The sequence below is a fragment of the Cololabis saira genome, chromosome 16, assembly GCF_033807715.1.
Source record: "Cololabis saira isolate AMF1-May2022 chromosome 16, fColSai1.1, whole genome shotgun sequence".
Lineage (NCBI taxonomy): Eukaryota > Metazoa > Chordata > Actinopteri > Beloniformes > Belonidae > Cololabis > Cololabis saira.
In genome coordinates, this window is record NC_084602.1 from 8442405 (window position 1) to 8469376 (window position 26972).

General features: G+C 40.1%; 1 protein-coding gene across 1 annotated transcript; it reads right to left on the reverse strand.

Annotated features, from left to right (window-relative positions):
* Nucleotides 1–271: 271 nt before the first annotated feature.
* On the reverse strand, nucleotides 272–23733 carry slc39a8 (solute carrier family 39 member 8). The gene is made up of 8 exons (XM_061743067.1): nucleotides 23181–23733; nucleotides 22205–22367; nucleotides 15812–15981; nucleotides 15610–15732; nucleotides 11930–12100; nucleotides 10197–10404; nucleotides 5929–6113; nucleotides 272–860 (listed from the first exon to the last, which is right to left on the reverse strand). Exons 1-8 carry the CDS (start codon nucleotides 23403–23405, stop codon nucleotides 714–716), a joined length of 1392 nt encoding a protein of 463 aa, XP_061599051.1. The 5' UTR covers nucleotides 23406–23733; the 3' UTR covers nucleotides 272–713.
* Nucleotides 23734–26972: the final 3239 nt, after the last annotated feature.

Here is a 26972-nt window from a genome sequence, read left to right on the forward strand (position 1 = left end):
TTTTACTTTATGGGCACTATATGATAAGATATGATCAGCTTTTAGAGCCTCCCAAACGTTGGCGAGTGAAGAAGAATTTGAGTGAGCAGCAAGAAATATTTCTATATTAGTGGTCATATATGAAATACATTCAGGGTCTTTTAGCATGACATTTTTAAACCTCCACCTGCATATTTCAGGTTGAGGAGTATTGACCACCCAGGTGAGTTTAAGAGGATTGTGATCTGAGAAGGTTGGCAGCTAGATAACAACATTCCTTTATTGTGGACATCATATCTTGTGAAATCAGGAACTTATCAATTCTGGAATATGTATTATGCAATGCTGAAGAACAGGAAAAATCCTTCTGGTTTGGATGAAGCTTTCCCGATACCTCAATTAGACCCATGTCTTTAATACCTTGGAAACACAAATGGTATTAATAACGCAACACCACCACTACAACAAATTCATAAAATTTCACATCATATGAAGACGGTAAAAATAATTTATTGTCTCCCTTAAAATAGTTCTCATTAAAATTTGATACATAATTGTAAAGATTTTCCTTTTTTGTAGAGTAAACATTTCCCTAAACGGATAGTCCAAAGGTATAAAAACATTTGGTTTTGTTTGTACAAAACGTTCACTTTACATTCACGTTCCTGCCCAGCTGTGTGACAGAAACGAGGCCAGGTCAGAACCCGAGCTTTCCAGTTTGTGTCTGCACCTCCTCAGCTCAGGTTAATCTCTCCAACAAACATGGTGATGAGCAGGATGATGGCGAAGCCGGTGAGCAGTCCGGCATTCTGGATCAGAAAGAAGATGATCTTTTGGGATGTTTTCTGTTGCTCCCTTGCTATGCTGTCCATTTCTGGAAACTGAAACAAGAAATTAAGACTAGATATTTGTCCAATGCACAAGCAGAACAGACAATATAATCAAGCATCATTCTAAGGTGAATATACAGGGATGTAAATTTGCATCAAAAAGAAGCACAGAAGAGCTCCTCAGGTCTCAATGCTGATATCCAGCACTACTAAACATGTATTTGCGGTAACTAAACAGACCAATCGATTAGCCACCTAAATAGGTCAGTTTCAGTCAGATCAAAGGAATATTTCTATTATAATAATAGAAAGAAAAAACAAGAAAAGAATGAGCTGATCTCACTGATACTAATTTTCTTTGAACTCAAAACGCAAAACACAGAAGCGCATTCTTTTGCTTTTCTCTACAAAGAAGAAGAAATGTATCAGAAACTTTGAATGCATGTGTGATCATGGCCAGGGTGTTCCCTCAACTTTCACCTGACTACAAACATTTTTTAATGATATAAAAACTATGACGACTGGTAATTTAGGTCAGGGTCGACTTGGGTTGGCTTTGGACCTGAAAAGGATTGTACATTGCATGTCCTCTGATCATCTAGAGATTGTAAATGCGTCTCTGCTTTCAGGTATCTTTACTCAGTGCCCAAAAACAGCCGTCATTAAGCCACTTTTAAAAAAGAACAGTCTAGACTGGTCACTTATGAACAGCTACAGGCCCGTATCAAACTTTCATATTAAAATCATCGAAAAAGCTTTTTTTCAACAGTAGTTTTACCTCCTGACACTAATGGCACTTTTGCACTAGGACTTACTCGGCCCGACTCGGCTCGTCATGCCTTTACCCGCTTCTACCCGTTTGTTTTTCCACAGCCAGGTGAGAAGTGGGCAGGTTGGGGTGAAGCTGCTGTGACGTACTCGAATGCGCAACCGCTTTGTTCATGTCGGCGCTGATGAGAAATCAGCTGGAGCCGCGAGCGGCTGAGAGTAAAACAGCCCGTCTACATCCCCTTTTTAACTCTCTCGTCAGTCACCAGGTTTATGAACATCTGCACTTCAGAGTTGGATCACCAAACAGACGTTTTGCGCTTTATAATAAAATTGCCGTGAGCCGCGGGTCGCTCTCGCTCTGACTCCCGCTTCCTGATTCAAACGTCTGACGGCCCCGCCCCCCGACCAATCAGTGACGGGGAGGGTGATGACGGCCCCGCCCCCCGAGCAATCAGTGGCGCGGAGGGTGGTGACCTCAGAAATAGTCCCGGCTCAGCCCGCAATAGAACCTCGCCAGAATGGTTACAGAAAAAGGTATCGGCTTGGAGGGGCTCTACCCGCCTCAGCCCTAGTGCGAAAGCGCAAAATGGGGCCGTGGCGGGTAGAACCGAGGAGAAGTGAGACTAGTGCAAAAGCGCCATAAATGACTGTTCTGATGTCTTCAGGTTTCTGCCACACCACAGCAGTGAGACAGCTCTCGTGAAGGTCTTTGACGACATCCGCTCCAGTATTGATAGTGGCAACATTACAGTCCTACTGGATCTTGGTACTGCATTCAACACAGTCGACTATATATGTTGTTAACCAGTTGAAGAACTGGGTGGGACCTTCTGCTTCTGGCACAGCACTTACCTGGTGTGAGTCCTATCTACAAGACGGGGACTGTTTTGTGTCTTTAGGTAACTACAAATTGGAGCAAACAAAAATAACATGTGGAGTTCCTCAAGGTTCAGTTCTGGGGCCTCAGTTGTTTAACATCTATATGCTCCCACTTGCTCTAATTATGAAAAAGAATAAAATGTGTTACCATAACTATGCAGATGACACACAAATAACCATCCTACCAGGAGACTATAATCCAATTTAAACATCGTTCAAATTAAAGACTGGATGTGCCAGAATCTTCTTCAATTAAATGAAGACAAAACAGTAAGATTAAGGGTGCTTTCAGACCTGTGGCCCGTTTGTTTTGTTCCGATTCAGTGGCTAAATCGATAGTTTTTTCATTTGTGGCGTTTGTGTTCACAAGGCAACCGTCTGTAGCGGTTCAAAGCTGTTAACAAATGCCATGCGTGAACCAACTGTTCTCTCATATGTCAGAAATGAACGTGGAAGGAGTTTCCTCTTCCGTACCCCCAGGTACCCCAACAACTATGGAGCATCGTAAGTGAGTTATGAGTGAGTTGTGTGGGTTGCTGTGTGGATTATGTTCTCACTGCAAACGAACTGCTCCAGGTCTGGAATGGAAGTGACCCGAGACCACCTCTCCTAGAATCTCGGCTCGCTTGTTTAGTCCCGCATCCCAGCGCGATTGCTGTGTTCACATGTACCAAACCAACCGATATTTAGGGGGAAACGCTCCCTGTTTCGGAACAACTGCTCCAAACGGGACAGGTGTGAAAGCACCCTAAAAGTCATCACTCAGCTTCAAGCAGTAAAGCAAAAAACAACTGGCCAAACCAGAAATAGCTGTTAGTTAGTTAGTCCAGAACGCTACTGCACGAGTCCTCACTAGGACCAGGAGATTGGACAATACAACTCCATTTCTTAGATCTCTACACTGGCTTCCTGTCTGTCACAGAACAGATTAAATCACTTTGAATGGTCTTGAACATGAAATGTGCTCTATAGATAAACTTCCCTTGCCTTGTACTAGGCAAGGCAAGTTTATTTGTATAGCACAATTCAACACAAGGTAATTTAAAATGCTTCACATCAACGTTAAAAGCGGCAAGACACAATTAAACAGTAAATAACAAATAAAATGAAATAAAATGTTGAGAAGAAAGGTAAAATAATTAAAAAAAAGTAAGGGCAGTAGAGTACAGCAGGTAAGTATTTAATTTAAGAGTACGCTTCAGTAAACAGTAATGTTTTTAGGACCTCAGGTCTACAGGAAGTTTGTTCAACCGGTGAGGAGCAGAATAAAGCTGGGCATATTTTAAATCGTTTGATTCAGCCCCATCTCAAACTGCACGACTAGATCGCTGAGTTCAAAAGTTCACAGCCCACGATTTATGTTCTCACACTGTACGACCCGATGCTCTGATGCTCCGTCTGCTCACACTATACGTTCATAATCCTCACGTGGGACTTCTGTTACTGGAACGTCAAAAAGAAGTGGAAGAGGAGGAACCCCGAAGTGGGAGACACGAAGATGCTCAGCAAAAACAAACGCGCTGCCTTAAGCCTGAATTATGGTTCCGCGTTAAATCGACGCCGTACCCTGCGCCGTAGGCTCTGCGTTGGTGTAACGCGGAACCAGAAATCAGCCTTTAGCAATTTGTGCCATTTTGTGTGGCGATAAATGAAAAAAAATTAGACAACGTCGTTATTGGACAAGGAATTGGCTGGGCAGACGTGGGAAATGCGGCCTTTTTTTCGGCTATTAAAACATGATTTGTAATGTAAATTTGCAACATTTTAAACTACAAATAATAGTTTTTGACGTGACATCAGAGTTTGTTCTGCAAAAGGATGAGTCCAATCGGGTCGTAGCTGCTTCAACTGTGATTCCTTCACGAGGAGAGACCAGGATTTCAAACACGTTTGATTTTCTTGCGACCTCACGATTCGTGATCGCGAGCTCGTCGTGAGGTGTTAATCTCTCGTCGTTACCCCACGTATACTGCACGAGGCATGACCAACGATTGGGTTGAAATCCGGCCCGATCCAAAAAATAGTCGCACGACTGGGAAATCGGTTCAAAACGAGCCGACAATCGCAGTGTCTGCCCGGCTTTAGAGTCAGTTTGACCTGGATTTGTCCTTCACACATGAAAAAGGTTTCCACAACTGCCTTATTTCACCTTTGTAATACTATAAAAACAAGGAAAGACCTCTCTTGTTTGCTGTGCTGACGACTGTTATAAAGGGTCCCTGGTTCTTCCCACATTTGTATTTACAGTCATGTAACAAAAAGTAAAGCTTCATGACATTAAAGTGAAACCTGAAGAGCATTTCCTCTGCTTCACAGCTCAACAGGTTTTCAGTCAGACTGATATGTAATTGTGATGATAAACTGACGCAACCAATGCTTTTTTCTCAAGTTCTGGAGGTTCTTCACCTCGTGAGGTTCCCTGAGCTGTAAAGTTTGAATTTCTGCACCACCGGCCTGTCAGGTTAGTCTCATGAAGTTAAGTTTTAATCTGTCGCTTGAGGATAAAAGTATTACTAGATTTTACCGAAACAAAAGTGAACAGCGTTGTTTTACCACAGTATTTACTTGGTTGCGTTCATAAAACTTTACCAGCTGAGGGCAGCAGAGAAAGCTTTACCCACAACACTAAACAATCCTTGAATTTAAGCAGAATATCTTCAGAATGTAGGCAGTTTAGAAATAACAAAGCAATACCTTTAATAATTTAATCATTAATAATCAGAAGTATTGCAAGAGTTTTCAGTTTGGTTTTCAGAGATGGAAGGGACTTCTATGAAGGTAGATTTGTGTCTTTATTATTCAATCAAAAAAATATTTTCAATAATAATAATAATAATAATAATTAATTCAACAACAAATAAATTTGCTTTAATCAAAGAAAACGTGTTCAATCCAAAAATAATTGTTGAAGTGCAATTTTTGGGGGGGTCTCAAATATTTTTTTGCATTTAAATATTATATATATATATATATATATATATATATATATATATATATATATATAATAATAACGTAATATAATATGTCCTACTCAAAATAACTAAGATAGAACAGTAGTACAAGGCAACTTTTTTTAATATGATATATGAAGGTTTTTTTGATTGGAAATATTTATTCTTTGTTTAAAGCATTTGATTGAAAAATAAACACAAATGTCCTACTCATAATATGACCCGAACACAAAAAGAAATTCAAATCTATCAATCAAAAAAAATATTTTCAATCAAAGAAAAGGGGTGTTTAAATATTTTTTTTCGTTAAAACACTTTTATTATTTGGTTGAAAATGCTTTTTGTTTAATTTGAACTGAAGGCTTTTATTATTGAACATATTTTTTTTATTGAAGCAACAATTTTTTTGTTTGAATAATAAAGACACAAATCTACCTTCATAGATGTACATTTGCTTGAGATTTGTTCATAAAAGAAACATCTCAATATTTTTTATTTTTCCTTATAATTGCACTCACCATGTCTGCCAGCGCTATATAGAGAAACATCCCTCCTGCGATGGCAAAGATTGCGTTGGGGGCAAAGGTTGATCCGAGCAGGATGCCAAACACCAGGCCGACGTAGCACGACATTGCGGACAGCAGGTTGAAGAAAATAGCCTGGGGGACGCTCATCCCAGCACTCAGCAAGATCACGAAGTCGCCTGCCGAGGGACGGAGGGACAGCATTAGCACCAGCAAACCAAGAAAACAGGACGAAAGCAGCATTATTGTTGCTTTTGTTTGGGTTCGGATGCCACTGGAGGTGTTTTATAACAGTTAACAATATTGTGAATAAAATATAATAAAATGAAAGTGAAAATAATAATAAAAAGATAAACATTTACATCTTCATATAAACATATGTTCGAAAAAAAGGAATAGGAAGAAGTTTACACTTTTTCCTAGTTCCTACCCCTTTATAACAGTATGGATTTACATTATTGCTATTATTATATCTACACAGTATCCATATAAATATAATCTATATAAATACTCCATAAACATGCCTATTATTACATAATGATCCATATAAGTATATAGACAATGTAAATATTACATAAATATTATATCAATATCTAGAAAATACAATTATTATATACATCTATATAAATATACACTATATAAACTACATAAATATCCCTATAAATATATATGTGCTACATACCCAATAAATATATAACATAAATTACATAATTTCAACTATCCCTCTCAACAGATAATATATACTAGATAAATATCTAAACATATCTTAAGCAAATATAATATACCATTTTTGCCCACCTTATTTGTTTCTCACACTCCTTGTCAACCCATTTCCTCTTCCATATACCTGTTTATAAATAATTTTTTGTATTTCTTTTTAAACAGATTTATGTTATTACTTTGTTTCATTTCCTGCTCCAAACTGTTCCACAGAGTCACTCCACAGTTCGATATGCACATGCTTTTCATTGTTGTTCGTACTTTGTTTTCTAAAATGTAGTTCTCCCCTTAGATTATAGGCCCTTTCTCTCTCTGTGAACATTCCTCTGATATTTTTTGGTAGTAAATTATAACTTGCTTTGAACATTATTTGCGCTGTTTTGTATTTAACCAGATCCATAAATTTCAGTGTGTGTGATTTTATGTGGGTTTGTGTGTTCTCTGTATCCTGCATTGTTTCTGACGTGCATATCGGCTGTAGAGTGCTTCTGTAGGTGTTTCCCCAGACCTCTACGCAGTAAGATAGATATGGAAAGAACAGTGAACAGTATAGAGTATGTAATGATTTATGATACAGAATGTGTCTTATTTTCCCAAGAATTGCAGTGCACTTTGCCAGCTTTGCTCTCACGTGGCTTACGTGTGGTCTCCAGCAGATTTTGTGGTCCAGGATTACACCAAGAAATTTAATTTCATTTACTTTTTCTATTTGTGTATTATCTATTATTAGATCTATATGAGATTCTGTTTTATGTTTTCCAAACAACATAATCTTAGTTTTGCTCAGATTTAGTGACAGTTTGTTTCTATCAAACCATAATTTACTTTGTGTATTTCTGTTGTAATTATGTTCAAAATCTGCTGCAGACTCTCCCCAGAACAGAACATATTTGTATCGTCTGATACAAAATAAAACAAATCTCAGTGTTTTTTATACCCTGCATATGTCATTGATGTATAGTATAAACAATTTTGGACCCAATACTGACCCCTGTGGTACTCCACAAGTAATTTCCAGATCTTTTGACTGCTGCCTGTTTCTTAAATAGCTCTTTAGCCAGCTCAACCCAACCCCCTTATACCATACCTTTCCAGTTTATTTAATAATGTGTTGTGATCGATTGTGTCAAAAGCTTTTTTTAAGTCCAAAAATACTCCAACTGCAATGTTCTTGCTGTCTATACAATTTGTGATGTCTTCTATTAACTCAATAAGTGCTAGAGATGTTGATCTGTCTTTTCTGAATCCATATTGACTGTCTGTAAGCAGATTGTGTTTTTCAATGAATTTGTCCAGTCTGTCTGTAAAAGGTTTTTCAAGTATTTTGGAGAATTGGGGGAGTAAAGAAACAGGCCTGTAGTTTGTGAAGTGGTGTCTATCTCCAGTTTTAAACAGCTGTATTACTTTTGCTTTTTTCATTTTGTTTGGAAATGTACCTGATTGAAAAGACAAGTTGCAGATGTGGGTTAGTGGTTTTGCAATTCCTTCAATAACATTCTTCACTGTTGTCATGTCAATATCATTCCAGTCTGTAGAGGTTTTGTTTTTACAATTTCTTACTGTTTTAGTGATTTCTTTTTCATCAATGGCTCCTAGAAAGATAGTAGTTGGGTTTCTGTCCCCCACATCTTCTACAACTCCACATTCTGTTGTCTCTGGTTTCTTTATTTTTGTTGCTAATTCTGGTCCCACGTTTACAAAGAATCTGTTAAAACCATTCACGACATCTTCCATATTATTAATGGTCTTGTCATTTTCAGTTAAGTATTCCGGGTACCTTTTATTTTTTGATCCACTTCTCACTATGCCGTTTAGGACATTCCATATACCGTTCATGTTGTTTTTATTTTTTTCCAATAATTTATTATAGTAGTCTTTCTTACATGTCCTCATAATATTAGTTAATTTATTTTTATATTTCTTATACTTTTCCTCTACCTCTCTAGTTCGATGCTTTATGAATTGTCTATATAGTGTATTTTTATTACAGGCATTTTGCAGCCCCTTGGTGACCCACGGACTGTTTGTATGTTTATGTATATTTCTGTATTGCTTTATAGGGAAATTCTTCTCATATAATAAGTTGAATATTTTTAAAAATTCCTCATATGCTTTATCAACATCTTTCTCCTTGTACACACTTCTCCAATTTTGTATCATTAAATAATTTTTTAGTGCAGTCATGGGTTCCTCTGTTTTCACCCTTAGATATTTATCATTTTTGGTTTCCTTTTTCTTTCTATAATTACAGTAATATACAATAAACACAGGTAGGTGGTCACTGATGTCTGTTAGTAATAGTCTGCTTTCTCTATTGTTTTCCAAAATGTTCGTAAATATATTGTCTATTAAAGTGGCACAGTGAGAAGTGATCCTGCTTGGTTTGGTCATTGTTGGATAGAAGCCCATGCTAAACATTGAGTTGATAAACTCTTCTGTCATTTTATGTTTCTTTGGGTTCAAGAGGTCAATATTAAAGTCTCCACAAATGTACATAACTTTCTGTGTTATGTATATTAAAAAAAAAAAAATGGAGCTCACTAAATGTTCTCTTTTTCCGGGCCATTCTCTGTGAATATTAGAGATGTTTTTAATGGGAGAATCACAATAGATTAGCAATGTTTAAACCATTCAGTGATGTCATGTTTAAATCACCTTTCTTTTACCAGTCTGATCCTCAGATCTTCCGAGCGTCCCGACCATGTTTATGTACCTAAATGCACTGAGCTGCACTGCAAAAACTCAAAATCTTACCAGGAATATTTGTCTTATTTCTCGTTAATATGTCTCATTTTTAGTCAAAAAATCTCATTACACTTAAAACGAGTCATTACCAGAAAAATAACTTTTTATTTGACAATTTTTCACCTGTTTCAAGTAAATTTTCACTTGAAATAAGTAGAAAAATCTGCCAGTGGAACAAGATTAATCTTCTCATTACAAGCAAAAAATCTTGTTCCACTGGCAGATTTTTCTACTTATTTTAAGTGAAAATCTACTTGAAACAGGTGAAAACTGTTGTTTTTTCCAGTGACGACTCTTGTTTTAAGTGTAATGTAATTTTCTTTGACTAAAATGAGACATTTTAACTAGAAATAAGGCAAATATTCTTGTTAAGATTTTGAGTTTTTGCAGTGTGCAACTGTGTGATTGAACAGGATAGGCCCTCGTTTGCACGTTTTTATTAGATCACAGCCAAAAGATCTGTGAGGTTGTGTGTTTTGGAAGTTACCATGCCCTGGGAGCTGCAGGGCACCAAGGGCAGAAAATATCATCAAACTTTCAATTGGAGCAAATATAAGAAATCAATTTCTTGAAGTTCATCCATAAAGAGATAGAAAAAATGCCTTATTGATCTACATGAAATGTTGCTCTTCCCCAGCAGAAGTATATTAATTAACTAAAAGTCATGCTAACATTTGGATTTAACACTTGGAGCTTAGCTGAGGGAGACTAGAGTGGGTCTAGTTTACAGATTCATGTGTCTCGTCATTCTGAATGAAGCAAAGGTGTAAAGTTCCATCTTTCCTCGCCCCTCTCACCCAGTTCGTGAGGAAACTCCTCACAGACGATGGCGGTGGACGTGCTGAACCCCGTCATTATGGACACGGAGAAGGAAGCGCCGATGGCCAGGCCATCGATGAAGTTGTGCAGCGCGTCGCTCAGGGTGATCATCCATGCCACCGTCTTGATGCTGGAGATACGCCGCCCACGCAGCCAGTGGCACGTCACGTTAGCCGACTGGTCGTCCTGGAGAAGAGACGAGACGAGACGGGTCACGGGTCACGCAGTCGCCGCCGGCGTCTGATCATTTAAGAGCCGTGATCAAACGTTAAGATGCCAAAGTTAAAGCAATCAGGAAAAAACATGACAGAAATGTGTGCTATTTATTTTATCATATAGTTTATTATTATTATTATTATTATTTTTATTATTATTATAATATATAAATTCTATTTTATATAATAGAAGTTAAAGCTGAAGAATAAGGCTCATCGCCCCCCAGCCCAGCTGAGGCTGTCAAAGCCCCGGGACAAAGAACCACACTGCAAAAACTCAAAATCTTAACAAGAATACAGTATTTGTCTTATTTCTAGTTAAAATGTCTCATTTTTAGTTAAAAAAAAAATTTCATTACACTTAAAACAAGACTCATCACTGGGAAAAACAACAGTTTCCACCTGTTTCAAGTAGATTTTCACTTAAACTAAGTAGAGAAATCTGCCAGTGGAACAAGATTTTTTTGATTGTAATGAGAAGATACATCTTTAATATAAATGATACATTTTTCTACTTATTTCAAGTGAACATTTACTTGAAACAGGTTAAAAGTGTCAAATAAGTTATTTTTCTGGTAATGACTCTTGTTTTAAGTGTAATGGATTTTTTTTGGACTAAAAATGAGACTTTTTAACTAGAAATAAGACAAATATTCCTGGTAAGATTTTGAGTTTTTGCAGTCTCGCTGCACTTTGGAGGAATGGCATTTAGACTTTATTACAGTCAGATTTAGCAGAGATATTTTAATGAAATCCATAAGAAGAGACGTAGACATGAATATCTGTAGCAGATGTCGTGAGTTATCCTGTATCTCCTGTTGCCAGGTGGACTCATCTTTTGAACCATCATACATGTCTGGAGACTGTAAATCTGCGTTGCTTGGACTGAATCAGTGGAGCAAAGAATTAGACCGGACCAGAACCGCTGAAGGTGAAGACGCAAAGACGAACTAGAACTGGAAGACCGTCTGATCTCCACCAAATGTAAAGGCTACGGAATAATCAGTTGCAGGAACTATTTTCTCATGAATGAATGAGACGTATTTGCAACAGAAGCCTTAAATTACAAACATAATGGTTGGAGTGTTGCTAAGAGGACGAGTGAAGAAAGACGGACACAAACAGGACCTTTGGTATTTGGTTGGAGTTACTCTGCAGAGACAAAACCGAGCTGTTCCCGGCCACGGACGGACAAGGAGTCTTTGTGTCCAAGTCCCACAATCCCCGCTTTTATGATGGCGGGGATCGGAGGCTAGGGGCTTAGTTTCGCTGCTGGATCTCTCGCCAACATCTCCCTTTGTTTAGTAGTTTGATGCTTTAAAAAAATCTGATCCCTCCATATGGCACAAGGGATGTCGCAATTAAATCCCAGTATCAGATGGAGTCAGTGAAGGCAGCTCCAGAGGTTACACAGGTTTCCTGCTTACATCATACTTTAATCCAGCTTTTTTTCTTCTCAAACAGTGTCGCAAGAGACGTGCACGCAAGATTGGTACCTGAGTAGGTGTCGTATTTGAATGCGGAGGCTCAAGGTTCGGGCCGCCCTTATCAGTAGCGACTGTGGTGACATTGGTCAACACCACCGAGTCCTTCTTCTCCCGGACGTCTCCGTTCTGTAGGCAGCCGTCCTGAGGCGGCTCTGCGGGGGTGAAGTGGCTGTGGCCGTGCTGAAAACACAGACCAGAGTAGCAGATGAAAGCAGCTAAACTCACATAGACCCCGACAGAAAGATGCTTTCCAAAGCAGATACCGCCGTGACACAAAAGCTGTTAAACATTAACCACTTCAGCCAGCATTGATAAGCTCCAAACTTACTTTTTTTTCCATGAAAAGCAATGTACAAATATAAATCAATTTAAAAAACGGTACAAAAATGAAATTCTGGGAAGTTATTTGATTGAGGAGGAGTTATGTTAAGGAAAGATTGTGTTTGTTAGCTGGTTAGGTGCAAAGTCACAACCAATGGGAACATCTGTAGCCTAATAGGTAAATTAGCAGCTATTTATTATTAATATATATGTTTATTTTATAATAGAGGTAACAAAGGGGCAGGGTTAAATAAGTTTTACTTCTACCTGCTCCTTTTCGGACACTGTTTTTTTTTCCCCCTGTTTGTATTATTTTTATTTTTATTTTTGTTGTTGTTGTTTTTTTTCTGTATGTTTTGAATTTGTTTTAAAATGTTATATTTTTTTCCTTATGTGTTCGAAATAAACATTTCAATCAATCAATCAATCAATCAATCAATCAATCAAAAACTAGACATTTCAGCCAAGAACAAGGTTTTTTTTTTCTAAAGAGCATCCTTTTTTTTTTTTTTTTAATATCTTGTATCAGATGAATAAAGCACACACACCTGTCAACAAGATTACTTGGGGGATTAGAGAAGGGTACTTTGAGTGCAAATCCAGCTGCTAATTAAACATTTTGAAATACACACACACACAAATACACACACACACACGCCCTAATGAGCATGATGAAACCTCTTTGATAGAGGAATGTCGTGGACAGCAACTCTCTATCGAGCCCACGGTTGCAGCAGATAAGGGTTGAGGGGAGACTCACCGTTTTCACGGGCTTATCTCAGGAATGGGCTACTCCTGCGATAACATCACCGAGCACGAGGTTGATTGCTTTGCAGGGTAATGTGACCTGATCAGGTACAGTTGATAAATTAGTTGTTTTTTCCAGGTTGGGCTGATGTGGCTTTGGTCGTGCGATGGAAACTTGTGCAAGCATTAATCTAATTAAATAAAGACATATTTCCAGAATACAAATTTGATCAACTATGAACTAACTATTATTTAGCTCATTAAAAAATACTTGTGCAAACATGGTCCATTTTGGCTCTAAAGGAGACGGGGGTGAGGATTAAATGTTAAATTAAACGTTTCCTAACGCCAGTTCACGACCGCCGTCGGTGAGGCCATGAAGGCCTTTTCGACATTATAAACACTCCTGAGTTGAGTTAGAGCCAGTCCCAATCCCCCCCCAAATCCTACTTTTCATCACTACCCCAAAATTTTGCGCGTTCCCGTGAGGGTAGTTGTGTCCCAATTTCTTCTTTTCATCTAGGGCTAGTGGGGAAAACGAGGGTTAGGGGGTATGAATCTATCCCTTAAAAGTGAGAGATTTCAGATGCTGACTCGCTGACCGAGGGCCAGAAATATTTCCCAGAATGCTTTACATCATCATTTGCAGACTGAATCAAACAAAAAAACATGGCGGACATTTCTTATTTTTTAGTGAATAAAATCAATATTTTGAGTTAGTTTCTGCCTAAAAATGCATTTTGATTACATTTCTAGCGAGAAATATATATTTTACTTTCATAATATTCACTCAATGAATGCACATAATCACTCGCTTGCTCGTTGTTGCGAAGTCTTTTCAAACCTCGCCAGAATAAAAAGACTGATTTATGGTTCCGCGTTACACTAACGCAGAGCCTACGGCGTAGGTTACGCAGCGACGCGCGCCGTACGCCGTACCCTACGCCGTAGGCTCCGCGTCGATTTAACGCAGAACCATAAATCAGCTCCCGAGCCGGCAGACTGTTCTCATCCCGAAAACATCGGAGCAAATTTCTTAACAGGCGTTATTTGGATAAACTGAGCCCAGGTTGGGGATCTTAGCGGTTACTTTTACGCATGAAAAAAATATTAATAAAGTGGCATATTAACAGCGCTACAGCAGAAATTAAAACAGCTTTTATCTCTGGGCTTCCTGATATGGTGTGACGTATGTGCAAACGTAACTACGCAGTCGCTTACGTACCTGAACGTAAACCACGCAGTGACGTAGCAAGTGGTGTCCTAATCCCTAGGGAAGATTACAAGGGCCCTACCTATTTTTAGGGCTAGTGGTAGAAAGTAGGGGGTGTATTGGGATTGGCTCTTACTATCTAAAAGTTGACCGTCAGGGCCGGGGTACGGCTACGTTAAGCTCCAGCCCCCCACGACCTCCCGAGGGTGAAGCTGGAGGAGATGGATGGATGGTGGAGCGCAGCCATGGCGTCAGCATACGGCATGTTACATGTTAACATGATGATGGTAAACACTCGCCCTCGATAAGGAGCGAGTGCAGCCACACTGAACTTTGTGCTTGACCATATTTATACAAATGGTAAATGTCATTGCACTTTTATAGACACTTTTATGAAAAAGTGTCAAAGGGGAGGACAGGGACCCCATACTGTCTCCCAATGTGCCCATGTTGTACAGGTATAAACACATACAGCTGTGTGGTATAAAGACTGACAATATAATAAAAGCTTGAGGTACATTAGTGTAAGTTAACGCATGTAAAAGAAATGCAAAGCACTTTTAGAACCTGGATAAAGTTAAGATGGTGCTATTTAAGTGAATAGATATTTAGTATTATTAACCATTTACAAGAGGGTGGTGTCTGAGAATGATTTTTGAAACCTGATTGGTTCTTTTAAAACCAGTTAAAGATAAAAATGACTGAATGTTTTTGATGGCAGTGAATCACAGGAACATTTCTTGTGGTGTATTTCTTTTCTTATGCACGTGGATTTAGGCGTCGTGTGTTTTTCAGCCCTAGTGGTCATCAATAGTATTGTATTAAGGCAGTTTCCATCTTAGTTAAGTTTTAGCAATATTTGTTAATTGATTCATTAGAACTTGGTAAATATTGTTTTTTTACACAAATGTAAATAGCTGAAAGCCATCCCACGTTTCACAATCTTTTAACAGGAATTCACTATAAATAAAAGATGGCTCTTGTGAACCCGTCGTGACTTTCATTTGAACGTTGGACAGAAATTCAGACTGCAACTCAAACATGTTCTTCCCTCTCTTAGCGCTGTTGCGGTTTGTCTGTTTGTTTTCTGCTCCGTGTTTCACTTCTGCTCAGTTTCAGCACAATTATTTCAGGAAATCCGCTTGACAAACAAAACAAACGTGTTTTTCTGCATTATCGATCTATTCCATGATATAAAGGCTAAAGGTCACGGCGGCTGTGACACATACATGGAATCCTCCAGAGACCTAATAAAACAATTAACATTCAAAAATAAAAGCATGACCTCTTCAAAGTGTCATTACATGTCAAACCTGCCAACAAAGCGAGGCTATTTAAGTACAGTAACAGTAATAAATGATATCAGTAAATGGCCTTGCGTCTCATAAAGTCTCGGCTCTTATCCTACCTCCTGGTCCAAGCCCAGACACATCTTCAGCACCTTCTCCACGAAGAAGAGGAGGTAGAATCCTCCAAATATTGCAACTGCATTGGCTACGTAGTTGTCTGTTTTAGGATCGAAGCCCAGGGCCTGCGGGTCAGAGGAGGTGTTAGTCTGTCTGTCTGTCTGTTAAATGTCTTCAAATCTAGCTGCTCCAGACCGTCCTCACCTCCGGGATGAGCTGCAGCACGGCGTTGGAGAAGAGCGTGCCGATGGCCAGGCCGATGAAGTACGTGAGCACTTTGGGAAAGTAGGATTTCTTGGTGAAGGGGATGAGCAGCAGGCCGAGCAGAGACGCCAGGTTGATGATGGTGACCGACAGAAACCCATAACCCCAAACTGGCGGGACAGAAGTGGTGGGTTTAGTTGTCGTTACATCACCAGGCTGAAATGTCTTGTACGTTTATAAATGCTGTTATAAAACACTTTTGAGCAACAGCTTTTAAGTACTGCTCCAGATTCAATAACAACTGCCCTTTTTTGTGTATTTCAGGTCCTGCTGTTTGTGTTACATGTGATGTAAATGCATTTGTTAGTTCTCAGCAGGAGGAGAGATTCAGGAGGAGGATGGAGGGGTGGATTCAGGAGGAGGAAGGATGGATTCAGGAGAAGGATGGATTCAGGAGAAGGATGGATTCAGGAGAAGGATGGATTCAGGAGGAGGATGAATGGATTCAGGAGGATGGATGGATTCAGCAGGAGGAAAGATGGATTCAGGAGGAAAGATGGATTCAGCGGGAGGAAAGATGGATTCAGGAGGAAGGATGGATTCAGGAGGAAGGAAGGATTCATGAGGAGGAAGGATGGATTCAGGAGGATGGATGGATTCAGCAGGAGGAAGGATGGATTCAGGAGGAGGAAGGATTCAGGAGGAGGAAGGATGGATTCAGGAGAAGGATGGATTCAGGAGAAGGATGGATTCAGCAGGAGGATTGATTCAGGAGGATGGATGGATTCAGCAGGAGGATGGATTCAGGAGAAAGATGGATTCAGGAGGAGAATGGATTCAGGAGGAGAATGGATTCAGGAGGAGAATGGATTCAGGAGGATGGATGGATTCAGGAGAAAGATGGATTCAGGAGGAGAATGGATTCAGGAGGAGAATGGATTCAGGAGAAGGAAGGATGGATTCAGCAGGAGGAGAGATTCAAGAGAAGGATGGATGGATTCAGGAGGAGGATGGATGGATGGATTCAGGAGGAGGATGGATTCAGGAGGAGGATGGATTCAGGAGGATGGATGGATTCAGGAGAAAGATGGATTCAGGAGGAGAATGGATTCAGGAGGAGAATGGATTCAGGAGAAGGAAGGATGGATTCAGGAGAAGGATGGATTCAGCAGGAGGAGAGATTCAGGAGAAGGATGGATGGATTCAGGAGGAGGATGGATGGATGGATTCAGGAGGAGGATGGATTCAGGAGAAGGAAGGATGGATTCAGGAGAAGGAAGGATGGATTCAGGAGGAGGAAGGATGGATTCAGGAGGAGGATGGATGGATGGATTCAGGAGGAGGATGGATTCAGGAGAAGGAAGGATGGATTCAGGAGAAGGAAGGATGGATTCAGGAGGAGGAAGGATGGATTCAGGAGGAGGATGGATTCAGGAGAAGGATGGATTCAGCAGGAGGAGAAAGGATGGATTCAGCAGGAACTCTCATCGATCCACAGAGGACAAATCACTGCAGGAGATCGTAGGTCACCCAGGACGTCCATGTTCATCATAATGGACATCCTCTCGTATTGTTGGGTTTTTCTTCCTTAAGGTGTTATGAAGCTGCGTTTCCTCTCAGGCAGCACCAAGTCTGGGCTCTTCTGCAACGGTTATCAGGCTCTGAACCAAACCAGTATCACCTAGGGCTGAAGTGTGACGTCTCCTTAACCCAACTCTTAAAAAGCAGTTAGGTAACCGTTTCACACAATCACTGCCAATCCAGGAAGCAGGAACACACGGAGGCACACGTCAAGCACTGGAAATCTGCAACAAAACCACAAACAAAACACAAAACCAACACGGAGCCGACCAAAACACGAACAGCAATCAACCCAAATCACAGTCTGAGCTAAGCTACCGCTAACTAACCCCAAAAACTACAGAGCAAGCATGCAGGTGAACAAGCCAGTGTGTATGTCTATGTGTGTGTGTGCGTGTATGTATAAGATCATGCATGTGTGTGTGTGTGTGAGTATGCGTGCGTGTGTGTGTACATGTCTTTGTGGCTATATGTGTGTGTGTATGTATATGTTTGTATGGCTGTGTATGTATGTGTATGTATACGTATGTGACTGAGTGGCTATATATGTGTGAGTGTGTGTGTTTATGAGCGTGTATATCTATGTGTGGCTATGTGTGTGTATGTGTGCATGCATGAATGTATGAATATGTATACCTGTACGTGAATGTGTATATGACTATGTGGCTATGTGTATGTATGTGGGTATGTGTGTGTGTGTGTGTGTGTGTGTGTGTGTGTCTATGTAGCTATGTGTATGTGTGTGTGTGTGTATATGTGTGCGTGCGTGTGTGTGTGTATGTGTGTGTGTAATAAACCAAACAAAGCTCCACCGGAAGTGTATCTATAGTGGGGGAGGGGGGGAGAAACCCCGCCCCCTGCGAGACCAGGGGCCGACCAGGAAGAACCCGGAACCCAGGCCACCAGCAACCCCACAGAGGGGAGAGGTAGGAAGGAGGCAACCCACTGCCAGCGAGGCCCCCCCCCGTGTCGCTGGGCCCCCACGACACGGGAATAAGCAGCCAGCGATCCCGCGGCAGCGAACCGCGACCCAGACAATCCCCGGCCACCCGACACGTGGCCAGGAGGCCCTCACCCTCCAGGCCAACAACCCCCACCCGGCGAGGGGCCAGCCTGCCCGGAGAGACAGAGCCGCCCCGGCCGCCGACGCGGGCAGGAGCACCCGCCCCCACGAAAGTGGCCCTCCAGGACCAGAGGGGCGCCCCGCCGCGGAGGCAGCGGGGGGGACCGGAGACGGGCCCGGAAAGAGGGAACCCCCCAACAGGGCGACAACGGAGGGCCCCAGACCCAGGCATCCCATTCATTCATCCATTCACCTATCCAATAATAATAATAATAATAATAATAATAATAATAATAATAATAATAATAATAATAATAATAATAATAGTAACAATATAAAAATAATAATAATAATATTAATAACCATCTTTGTATGACTAGTATGAATATTAATAAATTATTAAATTTTGTTGTCCTGCCAATGGAGGCCCAAATCCTCCATGGCAGGACCCTTCCATACCGCATTCTCATCGACACAGACGCACAATCACGCACCGTTTCCCCCTCCCCGGGGGGGTCCAGCACCGCCGGAAGGCACCCCAGGCTGCACGGCGAGCCCCACCAGGCCCGGGCATCACGACCCACCTATCCCAGGCCGGCGAGGGAGCGCGGGTGATGTGGGACCCCCTCCCGCCCCTGGTGTTGAGTGCATGTGATTAATGCCATAAAAACAGGGAGGGGGAGGACAAGGTATCAATTTGACACCGACCACACCCCTCCCGAACTAAATGTCCTTGTTAAATGTATTTATTAAGTGTTGAATGTGCAGTGTCTACAGTGCTGTTAAAACCGTGAGGCGGGGAGTGCCGGGCCACGCGGGACAATGCCCCCCACGACCCGGACCCCCTGCCCCTTCGCCTATGTGCGTATGAGTCGTGTAGGGGGGGAAGGAGGGGGAGAAGAGGCCGAAGCCAGGAGGCAGGACCAGCAGAGCCGGCCCTGAAAGGACGCCCACGCTCCCCCACCGGCCATCCAGTTGACGGGGGCCAGCCCTCCGAGCAGGGCCAGGGCCCCACCGTACCTCCACGGGCGCTCTATTCTCTTTTTCTCAACAATCAAAAGTTGTTGATAAAATCATTTTTCAAAATAAGAATGCATCTGCTAAAGTAAAGAGTAAAGAGCATTAAAACGTCTCTTCATTAAAAAAAAAAGACATGAGCTTAATGACACGGAGAGATAAAGAAAAAAGTTCAGAATATAATTAAACTTTTACAGGTTGTCCCATCCAAGAAATAAAATATCAAAAGTAGTCTGACATCTGACACCTGACACCCCCGCGACCCGGGAACGGATAAGCGGCGGACGATGGATGGATGGATGGTAGTCTGACATCCGAACGTGGGATGAACAATTCATCAAAACCTCAGTTAGCAAAGGGAAGAGGCTGCAATCACACCGTTGTACAGTTAGTAACACGCCTGACTTCAGTCTTAGAAATCTATTTCAGATCTGACTCCAGATGTGCAGCACAGACAGATGTTTAGTTAACACCCAGTTATTTAGGGTTCATGGGCCCTGTGTGACTCTGAGAGCAAATGAATAAGAGCTCAGAATACGAGAGGACGAGCAGCTCTGTGAACTTCCTGGTTGTCCAACCGACACACCGACCAGATATGAGGATGAAATTAATCCCCATCAATAAAAACCTAAATATTTTTACAATAAATCTTCATCGAAACTTAAATCTTGACGACTCCAACAATTCATTTTCCCTCGGGGATCAATGAAGAATTTTGAATTAATGCTGGAATTATGAAATTACTCTCAGAAAATCCTCTTTTTGTGTTTATAATATGAAAAACAACATTAAAAACTATAAACTGTTGTCTAATTAATATGATTTTGTATCTCTACAAATACATTGGGTAACTTTATTTATATACGGTAGAACTATTTTGACTGAAAACTATTTATTAATAAAGCTTTATTGAGCTAAACTGAAACACCTCCTGAGAAGTCTCCACAGCGACGTTGTTGCCTCTCATATGTGTTCTGATCTGGTTTCATGACCTCAGCAGCATCTCTGGCGTCCCATCTGGACCAACAAGCACAATTCCTGACTACTTTTACTTGTAATTCTTCTCCAGGATTGTGTTTTTGTTGCACTTCCTGAAGTTTAGTTCTGGACACCTTTAGGTGCAGGAGGTCGGGACCAGGCCGGAGTCCTGGAGAGGATCTACTGCTGCGTGTGAACGTGATGTATGGAGGAAATAACAACCATGCATGACCAGGCTCTGACCTGAAAAACTGACAGGAGAGTTCAAATCTGACCGATGAAACACATTGCTTTCCAATCAGTAACGTTTGTGCTCAAATAAGAGCTGCAACAGAATAGTAGTGCAGGTGTAGTTTTGTTGTCAACATCATCATTATTCTGTAATTTTTTACTCCTCTCAAAGAATAAAAAAAAAAATCACGTTAATTTCAGTTCCTTTTTAAATGTGTTTATTTTCACTGTCCTCCATATTTAAAAGAACTCATGATTCCATATAACTCTCCATACTCACTCAGACATATGAATTTTCCTTTTTTCTTTGTTCCTAGAATTTCAAAAGCGGTTGGTAAAAGATCATTTTATTTTAAAGCTCCATCAGATTGGAATAATCTTCCTCTCTTTTTGCGTTCTATTACCTCTTTTCATTGTTTTAAGTTGGCATTATATTCTCATCTTAAAACAAATTGCCTATGTTTTTAATTTATTTATGTATTTTTTGTGTCCTTTTTTCTATTTATTTTTTTTTATTTTTTTTTTATTTTCTCTCTGTTATGTTATATTTATGTCATTGTTTCGGTTATTTAATTAGCCTACTTTGTAACTAGACTTATGTGGGTAGGGGTTGTGTGTGGGAGGGTGAGCAAGACGTCTGTGTTTGTTTTATGTCATGTATGTCTGTACTGTAATGTGATATATTGTAATGTTGTATATTTTATGGGACCCCCTTGAAAATGAGATGTTACATCTCAAGGGACTATCCTTTAATAAATCCCTAACTGAATTAGACAGGTTTTTTAACTTTGGAGGTTGAGCTGCTGGATAAAATGTTGGTATATGTAAACAAAACAGCTGAATGAACTTGAAGAGTGACCGCTGTTTTCAGACTTGCACATGAAAACAGAGCAAAGGTTGCGTTTCACAGCGAGACCGTGTTGTTTTGTGCCTTTCAGGCCCACGTTGACTGTTCGCCTCCCGGTCAGCCCATGTCACATCCTGAGTCAACAGTTCAGACTTCACGTTTTCAAAAAGCTTATCTTCCCGAGCGGACCGAACTTCACTAACTTTTCTAGGTCTGGTTCACAATGTTTATGCCAAAGATTACTGTTGTATAAGTTATTCTTCCTAGAAAGAGGCTTTGGGATGTCTGAGCTGGGGTCAAAACAAAAAAAGACAGGGAACGTGACAGTAGATAAGACACGTCTTTCCAAACTTCTCTTACATTTACTAAATTTCCAAACTTTACAAATTGGTAAATTAGTCGACTTGGTGCAGTAATGCCGGCAGACTACAGTTACACAGTATGAATATAAATGAACGGTGGGTTAATTAAAATGAAAGGTCAAATGTGTCTGCACTGATGAAAAACAGATAATTATATAAAAATGCAGATCAGAGTGAAACAAACACACAGGAATGCCAAAGATTGGCTCTCTTTTGAGTGACTGCAGATTAAATCAGTGCCCTCTGTGACCTGTGTATTATCTGAGTCGCAGGAGTCTTGACAAATAAGCGAGTGTTGGGATGAAGCAACTGACCGGAGTAGTCGAGGGGCGGCAGCGTCTTGGGGTTGATGTAGGGACAGGAGGGCAGCAGCACCTGGGTCAACACGGCGGGGCAGATCCTCCCCAGATGTCCCACAGTCAGATCTGTGACATTACTGAACCCGAAGTGGCTCAGGATCTGCTCTGCGGAGGGACACTGACACACAGACACATGTCTTTACACTTTATACTTTACACACATTTTGTGTGTCTCATTGTGTTTTTGATGTTATTAAAGTTCCCTGAAGCAGTTCCATCATAAACCTGGATCATTGAAACTCAAACAGTGACAGTAAAGAAGCTAAATGTAAAAAAGTCATATTTCTGATTCCTGAAACTTTAGATGCATAAATTACAGGACTGTCTCAGAAAATTAGAATATTGTGATTTCCTGTAATGCAATTACAAAAACAAAAATCAACTGAAATATTGCATGCCTTTTATTATTTTAATATTGCTGATCATTTACAGTTTAAGAAAACTCAAATATCCTATCTCAAAAAATGTGAATATTCTGGGAATCTTAATCTTAAACTGTAAGCCATAATCAGCAATATTAAAATAATAAAAGGCTTGCAATATTTCAGTTGATTTGTAATGAATCCAGAATGTATGACATTATTTTTTTTTTTTTTTTTTTTTTTTTTTTTTTTTTTAAATTGCATTACAGAAAATAAAGAACTTTATCACAATATTCTAATTTTCTGAGACAGTTCTGTACTTTTACAAGCAAAGAATGTACAAAAATCCGAAGAAAAATAGGAAAACATGATGTGAAATCTCATTATTACCAAAGAAGTAATGAATGAAAACAAACTTTTTAAACTGCAATAAGTTCAAAAACAAGCAAATAAAACGAAAAACGAGTTTTATCACCAACCTAATTTTTAAAATCTAAAAACACAAAACTGTGAGTGATAAAACAGCATTTCAAAGAGCAAAAATCAAAGCGGTGAGGTGATTAACTTACCTCTTTGTTTCCCAGCGGGTTTTCTTCTGATATTAGGGGGGATCTTTTGGCTGAAATCAGCAGCAGTAAATCTTCTAGATTCTCTGTAGAAATGGTCTTATTCTCACCGTAAAAGTGTAAAATATTCTCCAAAAATTCATGTCCGTCCCGGTTGATTGCTTTTACACTGTGGGTTGTTGCAACAAAAGCCAAAACACTCGTAAAAAACAGTCTCGGCTGAAACATCTTGACTTCCAGCGTGTTGTCTCTTTTAGAGAGAGAGAGACACCGAGGGAGAGAGGGAGGGAGAGAGAGAGAGAGAGAGAAAGGAAGTGTGTGCTACAACCGCACTGAGAGCATTTCAGTGTGGCAGGAATCAGCAGGTCTGTAGAGCTGCAGACTCACACCATGGCAGAGGATGAGAGGAGAGGAGAGGAGAGGCCGGGCTGCTCCTCAGGCTGGACGCTTTTATTATTCACTGCAGCAGCTGCTCGGGATCTGCTGGATCTGTCTGTCTGCACCGGTTCAAAGGTCAGCCTGGATCAAAGATCCTGGGCTGACCGGCCCCGTGCATGTATGCATGCAGACACCGCGTCGTCTACTCATGCGACTCACTTCCCACACAACTTTCCACTTCTTAAGGCTGATTTATGGTTCCGCGTTGCACCGACGCAGAGCCCACGCCGTAGGCTTTGCGTCGATTTAACGCAGAACCATAAATCAGCCTTTACTATGCAACGTGCTCACACGCCCGTGACCTGGCCGCACACGTCCTGTGTGTTTGTCTGATGTAACATATAATAATAAAGTATGGAGAGTGACTGTATGCGCGTTTGTGTGCGATGCTCACGTTGCAGCGGTGTTGTTTTAAAAAAGTGGAAAAGGAAAAAGAAAAACAATTATGTCCAGAGGGTTTCCGAATACGCGACTTTGTCTCCCTCTAGTGGCAGCAGGTTGTTATTACAGGTACATAGAGGCAGCAGTTGCACAAAAGAGTAAAAATCTTAAATACCCTGTAAATATCATGTTTACTGTGTGGAATCATTATCAAATAATAGTCCAGATAAAGATTAAATAATACATAATTAATTCATTTTTGAAAAGTGTAGGAAAAGTTCTTTTATCCTGCAAACATAGAGAGGAGTGAAGAAAAACACCACACATGCCACTTAGTTTTACTCTTTACAGTCTCTGCAAAACAGTCTTCCTTCTCCGCCGGTGCTGCCCCTTCACAGCTCTTTAACTTGGTTGATTTAATACCGGGCATTTACATACACATGCAGTATTTTTCCACTTTCTGATAATCTTATCTTCAAAGACTCATCAACGAGGTCATTCATAGCTTTGGTATTTGAGCATGAGATTTGAAACAATGGAGAACAGTAACAGTTGGTTTCAATCAAGAGTGCTCCCAGAACATTCTCACGCTGTACTAAAACTCACCACGTGCATTCAGTAGCGCTTTCTCAAAAGCTTTTACACATCTGTTATGTCAGCAATGACAACATGTATTTACAATAATCTAACTAAGAGTTCAGGTGTTGATAAATCCTAGCTATAACCTAACTAATAATCTTTATGAATGTTAAATGTGTTTTTGAAGTATTTTGTAAACTGAACTTTATTACTGTCTTAAAACACAAGTGCAATACAAAACAAGTTTAATACATCTGAGAAAAGAGCCAAGCCTTTCAATAGGATGTGAAAAATAAAATTCAGTGGCATGTGAATAAATGTTAGCATGAACAGCAATAACCACACAAATGTCAGAAATACAATTGAAGCCTACAAAGAAGACAGGCCTCTGTCCAAACGCTAGTCCCCCTCTTATCAGTCTGCAGTCTTGCAGTGACTGAGTGGACCATGAACTTCTCTGTATACGAATGTGTTCCAGAGGCCAAAGTCAGGTTCCACTGAGAGTTAAAGTCTGGTCATAAAACAGGTCAGCCGTCGCCAGCACACTTGGAAATCTGCATTAAAGTGGGAGGAAAAGAAACAATAAAAGGTTCAGACCTCAGCTCAAGTGAAATGCTTGAGAGAGATGTGCAGCAGTAAATACACAGAAATCTGACTGAAGTGAAGCAACGCTGTCAAGAAGGTTGGGCGGTAATTACTCCCAAACGCAGTGCAGGACTGGTACAGACTGTACCGTACAGTCAAGAAGTGATTCATTCAAGTTATTGCTGCTAAAGGTGGTTCTACAACCTGGTAAATCATGGGTATACCGAGGACTGCCCATGTGATCTACTACAGGACTGTCTCAGAAAATTTTAATATTGTGATTTTCTGTAATGCAATTACAAAAACAAAAATGTCATACATTCTGGATTCATTACAAATCAACTGAAATATTGCAAGCCTTTTATTATTTTAATATTGCTGATCATGGCTTACAGCTTAAGAAAACTCAAATATCCTATCTCAAAAAATTAGAATATTCTGGGAATCTTAATCTTAAACTGTAAGCCATAATCAGCAATATTAAAATAATAAAAGGCTTGCAATATTTCAGTTGATTTGTAATGAATCCAGAATGTATGACATTTTTGTTTTTTTAATTGCATTACAGAAAATAAAGAACTTTATCACAATATTTTAATTTTCTGAGACAGTCCTGTAATGTCTTCCTTCTTGTTAAATTAATGACACTGGTATATGTAGTTTATCTGAGGTTGTATTTGTCTCATACTAATGTCCAACATGAACAGGTCGTTTTTAGACGGATCGGACAGGAAAAAAGGACTAAAAGAGGGGGTACTACTAACCTTTAAAGAAGACTGGAAAGATCATTATGGAAGCAGCACAATAAAATGGGCAATTAAATAAAGACTAAACTTCATCTTCAAAGTAGACGGGGTGTCTGTGTCCAGATCAAGGAGCAAAGCCTAAAAAGTAAAGGCTCAGACTGTCAAAGTAAGAGCGCGGTCTGGGAGCCAAGGTGTTTTTGGATACGAGGTAAATTCATGGGAAACTCACATTAAAGGCAACAGGGGAGAAGTCTGACCTGTCTGGTCAGCACAAACCCAGGATTCCTGCTGTTTGGATTGTCTGCAAAATATTCACAAATTATTTGGAAGTTCTGCTAAAAAGGCATCACACCAGTCTAGCCTGGATGAGATTAATTCACCGGCCGGTTCATTGGGAAGATCGCTCCTGGTTTGAGCACACTGGAGAGTCACTGGTAACCATAGCAACACCATCCAGAGTAACAACGCAGTCAGACGACAAGTCTGTGACAATTTTCTCCAAATATAGTTCAGTTCATAGAAATCTTACCGTCTCCAAGACAAACCAGTGACTTCAGAACTTCAGACTTCAGAAAACACTAAAATAAAAACACAAATAACGTGCTTTCACGTTTCCTTCTTATTCTAGCTGATTTATAGGAAGATTAAGCCATTCCTGGGCAACAGTAATGGATATTTGGCACTTTGCTTTAAATTATTTAAAAATGTAATATTAGATTATTTAACGTTGAATAAAATGAAACAGATTCAACTCCTAAACTTTAATTGTTCTTTAGGACTCAAACAAATGCACAATTTGTAGTAGTTCATGTACATAAATGTAGTAAGGCCTATGAATAAATGATGCACAGTTGAGGCTAAGCTCATAAAAGCTGAGTATCAGATATATCATTATGCTGCCCAGTAAATATAAAGGTCCAAGTCATTTACCTTTCTCACTTGTTCCTGGAAATATTAGAAACACTTGTGGGAGGTGTCACACAAAGTTCATCCTCAGATGTTTTGAATATTGATTTAAAAAGACAGATACATTCTGAAAATTGCCAAAAATAATTTTTATTAAAAA

Bases quoted from the DNA above. Each gene is read 5' to 3' on its own strand.
- slc39a8 (XM_061743067.1), bottom strand. From the start codon at position 23,405: ATGTTTCAGCCGAGACTGTTTTTTACGAGTGTTTTGGCTTTTGTTGCA. The intron at 15,733-15,811 runs GTGAGGACGGTC...TCTGACCCGCAG, and splicing joins TGCTGCAGCTCATCCCGGAG to GCCCTGGGCTTCGATCCTAA. The intron at 10,405-11,929 runs GTACCAATCTTG...TCTCTTCTCCAG, and splicing joins CAAATACGACACCTACTCAG to GACGACCAGTCGGCTAACGT.